The sequence below is a fragment of the Paramormyrops kingsleyae genome, chromosome 6 (genome assembly GCF_048594095.1).
Source record: "Paramormyrops kingsleyae isolate MSU_618 chromosome 6, PKINGS_0.4, whole genome shotgun sequence".
Classification (NCBI taxonomy): domain Eukaryota; kingdom Metazoa; phylum Chordata; class Actinopteri; order Osteoglossiformes; family Mormyridae; genus Paramormyrops; species Paramormyrops kingsleyae.
This window is the reverse complement of record NC_132802.1, coordinates 6938738-6951549: the sequence shown is the minus strand read 5'-3', so window position 1 is coordinate 6951549 and position 12812 is coordinate 6938738. Positions and strand designations below refer to the sequence as shown.

General features: G+C 43.3%; 1 protein-coding gene across 2 annotated transcripts in view; it reads right to left on the bottom strand.

The window, feature by feature from the left end:
- plch2a (phospholipase C, eta 2a) overlaps positions 1-12812 on the bottom strand; it is a 126279-nt gene that overhangs the window by 38516 nt on the left and 74951 nt on the right. The window contains exons 2-4 of one of the 2 annotated variants that reach the window (XM_072713515.1): positions 7348-7494; positions 2712-2955; positions 705-834 (exon numbers count right to left, since the gene is read on the bottom strand). In XM_072713515.1, the coding sequence (XP_072569616.1) occupies positions 705-834; positions 2712-2955; positions 7348-7494 (521 nt within the window). Of the gene's footprint in view, positions 1-704; positions 903-2711; positions 2956-7347; positions 7495-12812 lie in introns of those variants that run through there. The other variant, XM_072713514.1, reaches the window with a different exon arrangement.

Here is a 12812-nt window from a genome sequence, read left to right as displayed (position 1 = left end):
TTCTATTGACAAACTGACAATTTTGAAACACATTTCGATATCTAGACATTTGGTGCGTTCGATTATTTCTCTCCGAGTCGTTGATGTCAGTTGATGTCAATTTTCTTGTCCGAGATTCCGCTGTGACGTAATTTCAACATGGCGGCTTACACGCTCAACAGTAATTCTATTTTATAAATCTTTAAAAATGTTTATTTTGTTAAATGTATTAATATTTATAAATGTAATTGCATGTGTTCGATGTAGAGAATACCGTATCATGACCGTGAACAGTATTCTAGCATGCAATATCAGATTTTTACCAGACTTGTTAGTGTCTTTGGTTTGTTTGTAATTTGTTTTTCCTCTCGAAAAAAGAATATCGCTATGAATGTACTAAAATATTTTATAAAGCTTTTAATGTGGTTTGACTAGTTCGTGATTCTTGTTTGTTTGTCTCTCGGAAAAAATTCAATCTCTCCAATCTGCTAAAATATAACCCTACAACACACAGCAGCGTATTCATGGAGGCAGCCATGTTCATTCCGAGATGTGGTAGCTCGAACGTGACGTGTCGGACGTGATGTCACTCAATTTCCGAGTTCCGAGAGAAAAACGAACGCACCAATATTATTGCGTAAATTCAGATTAAGTAGCCTATTCAAGGGTCCACCAGCAGAGGGCGCTTCCCAGGTCCCTGGTTCCCACCACACAGGCCGCCTTACCTTGAACATCTGCTTGACCTTCTGACGGGGCAGGTTGACGTTGAGCTTGTGGAGGAGCTGAAGGACCTCGCTGATGCTCAGGCTGCCGTCGCCGTTTTTGTCCGCCTCGGAGAACGTCTGCTTGAGCCACGTGGAGCAGGAGTTAAGGGCCAACAGCAACGCGAATCCCCCAATCCACTGACGGCCCATATTTCCAAGGTCCCGTCTGACACGATATCTCTGGTTTCACTGACGACTTCCCCAGAACAGCCATGAAATGACATTTTAAATTTCTCGTTCAAAGTGCACTTTATATGACAGACTTTTTCTGTGGCCTGAAAAATGCAGAATGCAGATTTCGGTGTAACTGACCTATTTCTGATCCATATGATAAAAGAAAAAATGTGATGTAAGTAGGAGAATAACTGGAGCTCAGAGCATGTTAAAAGATACTTGGTGTTATGCAACAAAAGCAATATCCAGATATATATGTTAGGGCTGGGACTTTAACACGTTAATTTTGATGAATTAATTACAGAAAAAATAGCTAATGAAAAAAATTAACACATTTAACTTGCACTTTAATTTGCACTGCAGAATGTTTCTCAGTGCACGAGTTCCAGGCAGATAGATTATATCGACGCACAATGTGATGACCATGGAAGTCAGATGAGACTACGCTGGTGGATGGGAAATTTAAATATAAGTAATTTCCAGATGGAAGTGCAAACAGAAAAATGCTGTTATTTGCACTTTATACAGGAAGGACTTTGCTTTTCACAGGAGCACTTCCACCCTTTTTTACCACCTCAACGCAAAACATGTTGGGGCTGCCGCGCAGGTCGGTAACGTAGCACTTTATCTTGAACTGCTGGTCTGTTTATTTTTGCCCAGGGATACTTGAGGGAGTTTGACTGAAATGGGATTGTTTGTTTTTTCTGGTGTTTCATACATGATGTTTGAAAAATGGGAGCAGTTGAAGTCAATCAGTACTTTGGCATTTTTGGTCAAAATTTCCAGTGTTTGCTCTGTGTTTTCTGCACTCATCTATTGGTCTGTGTAGTAGACCGATGGGAAAATAAACAAGGTTTTGAAGTTTAAGCTTATGTATGTATAATTATTCATTCATCAACTAAACTTTCAATTCTTATTTCTCGTGTCAAATATTGAAATGTGATTTAAAATGTGATTAATTTCAATTAATTAATTACAAAGCTTCTAATTAATTAGATTTTTTTTTTTTATCAAGTCCCACCCCTAATATATATCTAGGCACTTGCGAGACGTCTGCCCTAAGCCAATAATTCTGCTCATTACAGTCAGGTTACAAAAACAATGCAAAAGGAGTATCCTATGCTGCTTATTTAAACTGAATGACAAGATTTATGAAACATTTTAAAATGTGCATAACTTAAAATGTAAAACAATCCTGGGATGCATTCGACTCCTGATATGCAATTAACTTGGAATAAAATAAGCATGAATAAATAGAATATGACTTCAATACACTAGACAGCTGATAAAATGCATAAATCCTATCCGTGTTTATGATAAGCAGGCATCCTTACATATAAGAAGCACGTTTATGCCAGTTTATCTATGGAACACAAACAATGCCTCCCTTAATGTATTCACCTATTAATTCTGCTTTCTCTGTATGTGTCCCAAACGAGCTTGTGCGTGTGAGCCGTGAGGGAGTTTGTGAATTTCCGTATTTTTTCGGTTCATGCATAGCTGCTGGTTCTGTGTTTCTATGGGAGATTGTGAATATTTACAATGGATATGGAAACTAAATAAATGCAGACGCATTAGCATCTGGCAGTGCCGCATTAGCATGTGGAAGGCTCATCGATAAACAACAGTCGCTTAGCTTTGGGGCAGTGTGTGCTCACGCCAAGACGTCTGCATTTCACAGCCCCGTAGCTGCAATATCAACAAGGAGAGGTGAGCTTAGCCTGTCCCACAAAAAGCAGTGCGATCCAGAACAAGCATGGCAGCTGACGGGGCAGGAGGGGACAGAGAGGATATTGGTCACGGGTGCGCTGCCGCTTGGCCAGGCTGTCCTCGTCGCTGATTCCCGCTACCAGGTACTTGAGGCCGGTAATCCAGGTCCGTGCCTCTTCTCCATTGGTGGACACCAGATCCAGAGACTCCATGTGCTCCCCATAGTAAATGCTGAAGCAGCAGTTGGGGTCGAAGCTGCCATCGGCGTACCTCTGGAAGATCTCCGATTGCTTGCCCTCGCAAACCTCCCGGATGGAGTCAATCGAGACTGGGGGGGGAGGGGGGGGGACAGACACATCAGAAAACCATGCATGCAAATCAGCTTGAGGAACCAAAGTCATCACTGGGCTTCTTTCTTCAAACCGACTTTAAAATCAACTCCACCTGAGACCAAACCTGCACAACTTTTCCCCCAAAGGAATGTTCAGCCAGCATGAGGTAACATAAGGTCCAGGTCAAATTCCATTTTTTTGTTTTTATTTTTGAGACAATCTAAAAGCAATGTGTTATAGTTTTTTTCCCCCAACATATTCTGTTGTTAAAATGAAAAATTAAATCCATATTACGTCATTTTGTAGTCAAATAAATTTCACTAGAGTCAGCTTATGTTTCAATATATTGAAAATTTTGATAACGTATCATTGAATCGTATTGTATCGTATCACAATAACATTTCTAATATCGGCAGATATTTCGATACTGCTGCCTTGCAAATTCATATCATGGAAAATCTTACAATGTGCACCGTTAGTTATTTATATATAAATCTTTCTATACAGCAGATTTTGCCTGATACAATACCATTTAGTATATAAAACGTCAACACATCCTTAAAATAGTAGGTTTTTGTAATGTAAAGCCAGAGATTACGACAAATCATGTCAGACCAAATTTAATGTGAGAAACAAAATTCAACAGAAATTCAAACAGATTGTAGGAGAAACAATTGATGATAAACAACCTACAACACCCTGGTGGCTTAGGTGTGCACTCTCTAATGATGGTGGCTTAGATGTGCACACTCTCTAATGATGGTGGCTTAGGTGTGCACACTCTCTAATGATGGTGGCTTAGATGTGCACACTCTCTAATGATGGTGGCTTAGATGTGCACACTCTCTAATGATGGTGGCTTAGGTGTGCACACTCTCTAATGATGGTGGCTTAGATGTGCACACTCTCTAATGATGGTGGCTTAGATGTGCACACTCTCTAATGATGGTGGCTTAGGTGTGCACACTCTCTAATGATGGTGGCTTAGATGTGCACACTCTCTAATGATGGTGGCTTAGATGTGCACACTCTCTAATGATGGTGGCTTAGGTGTGCACACTCTCTAATGATGGTGGCTTAGATGTGCACACTCTCTAATGATGGTGGCTTAGGTGTGCACACTCTCTAATGATGGTGGCTTAGGTGTGCACACTCTAATGATGGTGGCTTAGGTGTGCACACTCTAATGATGGTGGCTTAGGTGTGCACACTCTAATGATGGTGGCTTAGGTGTGCACACTCTAATGATGGTGGCTTAGGTGTGCACTCTCTAATGATGGTGGCTTAGATGTGCACACTCTCTAATGATGGTGGCTTAGATGTGCACACTCTCTAATGATGGTGGCTTAGGTGTGCACACTCTCTAATGATGGTGGCTTAGATGTGCACACTCTCTAATGATGGTGGCTTAGGTGTGCACACTCTCTAATGATGGTGGCTTAGATGTGCACACTCTCTAATGATGGTGGCTTAGGTGTGCACACTCTCTAATGATGGTGGCTTAGGTGTGCACACTCTAATGATGGTGGCTTAGGTGTGCACTCTCTAATGATGGTGGCTTAGGTGTGCACACTCTCTAATGATGGTAGCTGCAGCAGTATTCTGAGGTTACCAGTCACATTCAGAATCATGTACAAAGCTAAAGATTGGCTACTTTTTGGAAAAGACAGATTAAGCATTTATCTAATTGGATTACCTCAGTAAAGGGCCGTACTGTACAGACTTTCCACTTTGAGAGTCCGATGGTGTTTATAGAGCAGGGGCCTCCGGGCACCAATAAGTGCTTCTCATTTTCAGCCGTGTGGACGGTTACACCCCGCAGTCCCAGCCGTCGTAAACAAAATTGGATTTTTCCTAATGCAGCTCGCAGGTTGAAATGCGCTCTTCTGCGGAGCTGGCTAACAGAAGGCTCTCCAAAGTCCAAAATGCTCCCTGTCAGCGTGTTTGCGTGTTTCACGCGCCTGCGGGGACACCTCCAGGTGGCCTAGTCACAGCCACACTGACAGCGGGAGCAGGCTGGTAAACATGCAGTGCAGTGCTGCTACGCTGCAGCTCCCTCCAGATGACGCCCCGGGCTCCGGCCTGCGGGGGCCCTCACCATGACAACAGTGCCAATATCAACCAAAGCAGCTCTGACCAATTATCTACCCCAGCATTCTACCAGGGCGAAATATCTAAATGTTTATGCCTGTCACCTAAAGCCCTGGTGATTAGTGAGCATGCGCCACACAACCGCGATTATATCGCAGTGTGATATTATGCAGCCCTAGTAATATTAAACAAAAATATAGCAGTTATCAGTATCGGCATAAATTTCCACATCAAGTGTTCCAACATGTCTCCTTAAAGTGGGATGTTGTAACCTCCAGCGGACACCTGTCAATGACGAGCATGAGCCGGATCCAGGAATAGATCCCCCGGGTCATGGGGCTCAGTGAAGCCCAGTTGGAGGATTAGGGTGGAGTTGCAGATGTGCAGTGCTATGTGCTCAGCTCCAGGGGTGCTGTGACATCTCAGATCAGTGCCACTGTTGGTCAAGCTCAGGGTCTGCTCACTATTGCACTTTTGTCCAAGCTAAGGTCCTTCATTACACTACCATAGCAGAATGCAATGCCCATTTATATTAATCTCCAATTATTTCACAACCACCTCTAGGACTAAACTCTAAGCATAAATAATCATAAGTAATAATCCATTGTTTACTTAGCAGGTTTTTTTTCCACCCAATATATTTTTACAGACTGTAACACAAGTAGAGTTTACATTCTGTCTTGGGGCATGAAACTCAACAGTCAGATCTAGTTACATTAGAAATTAGGCACAAAATGAGTAACAGATCATATTTGCATGCAACATATTTTCGGGGGCATAGTGTTGCTTACTCTATTATTTGAATAAATTTGTACAGCCTGAAACTCCAGTCTGAACTCCCTCTCAATTCCAAAGCCATGAGATCCTGCACTGGATGTTCTTGTCCAGAATCTGGCCTGGATTCAATGGTCTGCACCAGCTTCCTGACACTGATTCTGCGGCCAGTTTACTGTTGCGTTCACCATTACACCTTACCCACTTTCACACACCATTATCTCAAGACCACCGTAACTTTTCAAACTGCTGACCGCAAGCCATTAGAAAACCAGCATTACAGCTGCAAAAGAAATCAATTAAAAGTAACGTTCATACTAGTCCCTGAATTTCATCCAAATGCAAGCTTAAAATTAAAACAGTTTCCTACTGGTACAATCAGGTATGTATAACAAGACCATTTGTAGGTCCACTAAACATCAGCATGTCTTATTTGGAGAACCAAGAATCCATAATTGGACAAGTGTGACAGGCTAACAGAAGGTATCTCGCCTCTCAGCTTCTTTATAGAAGTAACAATGCTGTTATTGTAAATCCCAAACACGCATCTAAATTAAAACAGCCCTAATCCCCACAGGATCAGACATGCACTCAGAGTGTGACTGACTCTTAACGTGCTTCTTCAGCTCACAGACAAAGACAAATAATGCATAAGATCTCTGTTGTGGTATTTCCCAAATCGAGTCAGTGCAAGCAACAAGGTGTGCATCAACGCAATAGGTCCAGCTCCCAAATCGCACAGCGAGGGGACACCTGCAAGGGGACACCCACGAGGGGACACCCGCAATGGGACACCTACGAGGGGACACCCGCGATGGGACACCCGCGAGGGGACACCTGCGGTGACTGCCCCTCATGTGTGTTAGATGGATTTGCACGGCGCTCAATATAAAGCATCTGTGAAATTAAAGTCCATTAATAATAGAAAGAGTTTATTACCTGGCGGCACGAGTCACTCGAGCCATTCGCTTTACTCGTTCACTCCACTGTAAAATGACCAAATAATGATACAGAGGACTCTGCACCACACGATCCTTATTGTATAGTGTGCATCCCACAATGCCACGCGTGGCACATCACCTGGGGCATTCCTGGAAATAAAATGATTTGGGCCAGATGCCCCTGCTTCCAAAGTCTATGACCTAATAAGCTATTGGCCTACAAAGAGCATACTAGCTCATCCTGGAGTTAGGCCAAAGGAGCAGTAAACAAATCTTTACCTGACTTGTATCTAACGAGTCAAAAAGTACCTTCAGAATTTACCTGCTTAGCTAACACTTTATCTGAAGACCATTAACCTCTTACCAATAATACTCTAGGTTATTCTACTGGAGCAGTTCAGGATAATTCATTAGATAGAGCAGTACAGCAAGGATCTGTATATATTTTGGTTATCTGGATAAATGTTTTACCAGTCATCCGCATTACATATGTTAAAGGGACAGACATTGGCTGGGGCCAGCCTACCTCTGGTGGTGTGACAAACGTAAGCGTGAAAACGGGGGAGGGGGTGCAGCACTCACTTTTGGCTTTCTCGTTCTTTCTGGATGGGCGCCACCGGATGCAGGACTTGTGCTCGTCCAGGTAGAAGTAGCGCAGCAGACCCTTGGACCCACCACGCAGCTTCACCATCTGGGTCCCAGTCTGCATGGAGTTCATGCATTTCTCCACTAGAGAGGAGAGAGGAGATCACATTAAACACACACAGACACATTGGGGCGGGGAGTACAAGAGTGGCTAGACAAACCAAGCAACATACATGAACAAAGTTAAAAAGAGCTAAATCAGGAGCTGTTGCCAGACCACCCAATGTGAGTCACGATAGTTTGAGTAACACCTCACTGTGCCCGTTGTAGCACTCTCACACGGATGTTGCTTTCCTGTTCTGATCTACAAGTAAACACAGTGTAACTGAGCCATCTACCACTCTTGTGGCCAGACAAGGCGCTCAACGTGTTCCAGATCCGAGGTGGAAAACAGCATTTGTGAAACAATCTGTTTTTTTTCATACCTCTGCCTGTTATGAATAACTCAGATATGGACATTATATTTGCATATTACATTTACATATTGCAAAGCGGCATACATTTGAGAGATCAGAGTCAGACAGCATCCCATAGAACAATTTGGGATGAAGGATCAAGTACTCAATGTTGAAATCATGTTGCCAACATTGGCATCAAAACAACGACTTTCTGATCACGAACACGGAGCCTTAGCCCACAAAGCCATGTCACGTATATGCCATATGAGTCATATCACAGGATATCAAAACTACACTTATATTCTGACATCAAGGTATACAAATGAACTACACTTTCCTCCACTGATAGATGAGACACCCAAAAATCCAGATAGCATTACGTGAAGTGTTACATCCTTATTCATGCTGGTATTTTTATTCAGACAATTCCAGAACCTTACTCAGGATGGGGGTCAAAAATTCATAATGGACACAGACTCCAGCCCTGACACAGTAGCCATATTAGTTTAAACAGGCATAATAAGCTACTTTTAACCACAATACCACACATACTCTGACTGAAATAACAGCATGTCACGCCCAGCTCCGTACGGTCCTCGTGTGTGCCACGCCCCCCTCATTACCTCGTGTGAATCCCCGATTGTGATCACCTGTTGCCTGTTATGTTCAACCTGTCTTGTGCATTTAGTCCGTGTCTCAGTTAGTTTCCCCAGATCCGTCATTGTAGTGTCCGTAGATGTCCCTACCTGTCTGTCTTTTGCCTATTAAACCCCTGATTACCCGTGAGTACGGCTTGCTCTCCTGCTTCCCTGCTCACCTTCTTGCCGCAACGTGACACAGCAGTATAGTAGTTTAATTTGGCTTTTTTTGTTCCCCTAATCTGACGTACAGACAAATTCCGTTTGAGGGAATTAGAAACACAGACAGATTCCTCAGTTCTAATTGGTGAAAAATCCTGACCACATGGGAGGGCCGCTGTTAGCATTAAAGAAAACATCAGCGACAAATGTAAGGGGAAGGAGTTTGTAAGCGGTCTGGTGTAAAGGATGACCTCTAGATTGCTTATGTTTTTGTTATTCCACCAAAAGGGGTGTTTCAGCCCTCAGCATGACAGTATGGCCGCCCACCTTTCCGCATACACCGTGCTTACATATCACTAGTTAAGCTCACAAGCACCAGCTCGTCTTAAATCAAGCAAAAACAGCTGGCAGAGAAAGACAAGGGCATCGTTACACCGAAAATCTGAGCGGTCCTCTAACAAGGCAGCAGAAAGAAAAAGTGTATTGAAATCTGCTTTTTGTAGATGTTTTATTTTTAAAAACATTGACAAGAAACTTCAGTTTCACGTATGGGTGACAAGCGTTCCGCTTGGTTACCGGCGACATAACAGAGAGCCTAATAAAATACGTGGGGAAGAGGCACCAAGCAAATTAGCCGCGCTGAAAATGAATTCCAGTTGAGGTTGTTGTATAATACAGACAAAAATCAAGAACAGAAATAATTCTGCCAGAAGGACAAGGAAAAAGATCTATCTTCATTTTCTTCTTTACGTTGTTTTACATTTTCAGGACATAGGAAAATGATGTTAAGTAACAGTGAGCTGCACTACATGTGAGTTGCCCAGTATGTCTGGCTAATGGAGCTAAAGGCGTTCCCAGGCTGACAGCTGTGAGTGTCCTACACCTCACCTCGACTCTGAGAACATCCACAGGAACACAAACCAGGAAGATATCAGGTCTCTCTGCTGAGTTCCGCACAGCAACGCTCCCTTCATCAATCCTCACATCGCTCTCCTCCCCCAAACTTTGACTTGCTTCCTTAAGTGTTCCATCCTTTTGTCCTCCCCTTCGCCCCCCTCTTGAGTCTGAAATCCACCCCATGTGACTCGTTGGAGAGCAAGGATGGGCGGCACCCCTAATGAGAAGGGGCGGAGCTCATTGCTGCTGGCGATGCACATCCCGCACTGCACATTGGACGCACTGGCTTTCCCCTTGATTAACGTACCTAGCTGTTCCACCCTCCCACAGCAGGCTAAGCAGCCTCACAAACTACGGAGGGGAATGTTTGTGCTGTGGCACTGAAAATTAAACTGATTAGCTCCTGGCCATCAAAAAAAAAAAAAAAAAATTGAAAAATCCATGGTGGCATCTGAATTTAATAAGGCTCATTAAAACTTCAGACGGTCTCCAACGAAGGAACATCTGCCGTTCCAGGCTGGCAAGCAGAGGAGACGGGGGCGTGGGCTTTCGGCTGCCGCTGCATGGCAAATGGAGGCGGCTTGGATCTCGGATGCGACCCAGCGACACCGAGGCACGAGCCGGCAGAGAGACAGGCCAGCTGGGGCTAGACGTAATACAACCAGAGGAAGCAGGGAACAAACCCTGAAAGGGACTAAATGCAAATGAGAGAAATAAAAAATACAATATTGCTGACCCACATACGGTCACCGCAAAACATGTGGCAACACCACGGCGCCAAGACAGCCAATTTAGACACAACTGCTGGAATCTCTTTGCGACTCAACAGGCTGCACATTTATTTGGCGGTGAGGGACAAACAGCCCTGACGAGGGAGGGTTGTAAACCAGTGGCAGGTCAGGGCAAACTGACTCCTGAGCTGCAGCCTCCAGTCAAATTAGGCTAGTGTTTCCCAATCGGGACATCGGGGACAACCAGGTGCGTTCACGTTTTTGTGCCAGGAGCTGGGAGGGAGCAAAAATGTGGGCTATCTGGCAGAGAACTGGGAGGGAGCAAAAATGTGGACCCGATAGGGGGTCCCCGAGTACCGGGTGGGGAACACAGGCAACATCAGGCAACACAGTGGATCGTTTTTGTGAATCGAGGAAGCCGGACACTCTGCATGGCACCATCCTGCCAGCAGTGCACCTCCAGCACAGAGAGCCACACCACGCCCACCAACACTAAAACATTACAGCTCATTAAGGGGTCCACGACAATTAAAACTGTTACTGGGACACATTATGTGTTCATATGTTGACTCATGCGTGACTGATTTGCTGGATTTCATTCCGTAGAAAACACAGACGTAATAAATGTGAGCTCAAAGGGATCTAACAGGAAGACTGTCACTGAAGCAGCACATCTGCTTTAGTTTTGGGAAAATAATGTTTTTCATAAACAATGTTTTAAAAATCAATACAAGAGCCCCACAAACAAACCATGAGTATAAGCCATGCGAAGATGGATTCTGTCCTCTTATTGGTGGCCAGTCACCTCCTCATTGGATGGGTGAGATTATTAGAAAGGCGCACAGAGGGATTCCTCATCATCCCTGTAGCCTCTCACCAAATCAAATGAACAATGAATGGACGGCTATTTTGATTAAAATTCGATACCCCATCGTACCACCACAAAAAAACTGCTTGAAAATTCATACGGTTTCTTGCAGTAAACCTTTGTCTGTGGGTAAGAACTATTGGCAAAATGAATGTATTAACGCTTTACTGTTTATCAAAAGTCGAAATAAATCCCTGTTGTGCAGAAAACGGGGGGAGCCGCAGAGAGCAGCTGGACCTGCTTCTCTCAACATGTCTTCAAGCAGCATGAGGAGCGACGTCTCGCAGGTCCAGTGATGCCAAGGATGACGGCGTTGCTTAATGCTCCAGCAGCGCTTTGTGAAGGAAACTGCAATAAGCAGTGAAAGAGATGAAAAGATTCCACTGCGGGAGCCGCTCAGACTGCTGAGAAATACGCAGTTGCAGAAAGACGTACACTGGTAATGTGGGGTACTAAAGCAGGGCTGCAAAAAATTATTATTTTCATAATCACATAATCATATGATCAGGCAATCAACTAATGGAGTTGGCCCAAAACAGTGTTTGAAGATAAAACAATCAGCTGCAATTGTAATATAAAATTTACACAGTATAGAGAATCTCTAAAGAGACAAAGTAGCATGGAAACAAAGACCAAAGCTTGATCAAGCGTGAGCATAACATTTCTTGAGAAAAACACACGGAATTACTTACATGACCGTTTCCCATCGGGAAAATGTGGCAACACTTTATAACAATAAGGTCCATTCTTAGAAATGGACACATATACAAAATGACAAATGTCATTACACGCGATTCATAAAGCAAAGCAAAAAAATTGCGATTAAAATTAGTTCTCAGCTATATCTATTACTTATTATCAACAATGTTATTGAGATGTTGTTGCAACCAGGGGCCAAACCATGTTTGCAGCACAACTGCGTACAGTGTGCCGCATGTGGAAATACCGGTCAGCCAGAACACAGTCTCCATGCATACCCACAGGCTAAATGAGTGTGTACATTAAGCAAAAGGTGTACTCTGACACTGCGGCCACTGCACTGCAGGACCACAAACCAGCCCAAACACAACTGCCTTAGCATTGTAAAAGACATCCTCTCTCTCACAGCTACACATTTTATTCCTGCTTTAATGTGCCTCTTACGTGGGCATATGGTGCAGTTGACCACCTTGCATTTCACTGCAGGTTATGGTCAGACTCTACACCTTAGCTGTGACCAATAAAACCCTTGAATCCAGTTAATCTACTCAGCAGCGTGATCCATTGTTATTTATTGTCTGTAGTTATATTTATTGAATATACTGCTAGTGCAGCAAATGTATAGGTAATAATTGTGTTGTACTATGTACACAAGAGTACAGCATTAAAACACTCAACTGAGAAATTTAAAATGAAATTTTATGGGAAATTGACATTTCCTTTTCCTGAAAAATATTCAGGTTTAGAGAGTTTATTTCTCTTTCTTGCTTTCATTAAAATTATTTACATATGACAATTCTGTGAAATCTAGTACCAGACAGTCAGATACTGGTCTAATTTAAACAGAGGCATAAGCGGAAATGTAATTGGAAACAAAATGTACTTTAAAAGACTATTAAAAGACTTAATTGACAATGGGGGACAAAAAAGCTGAAATATACATTAAGTGTACAATTTGTATCATAATTATTGTTTTCACAGAGAGGCTGAAGATGGATTCAATCATTCA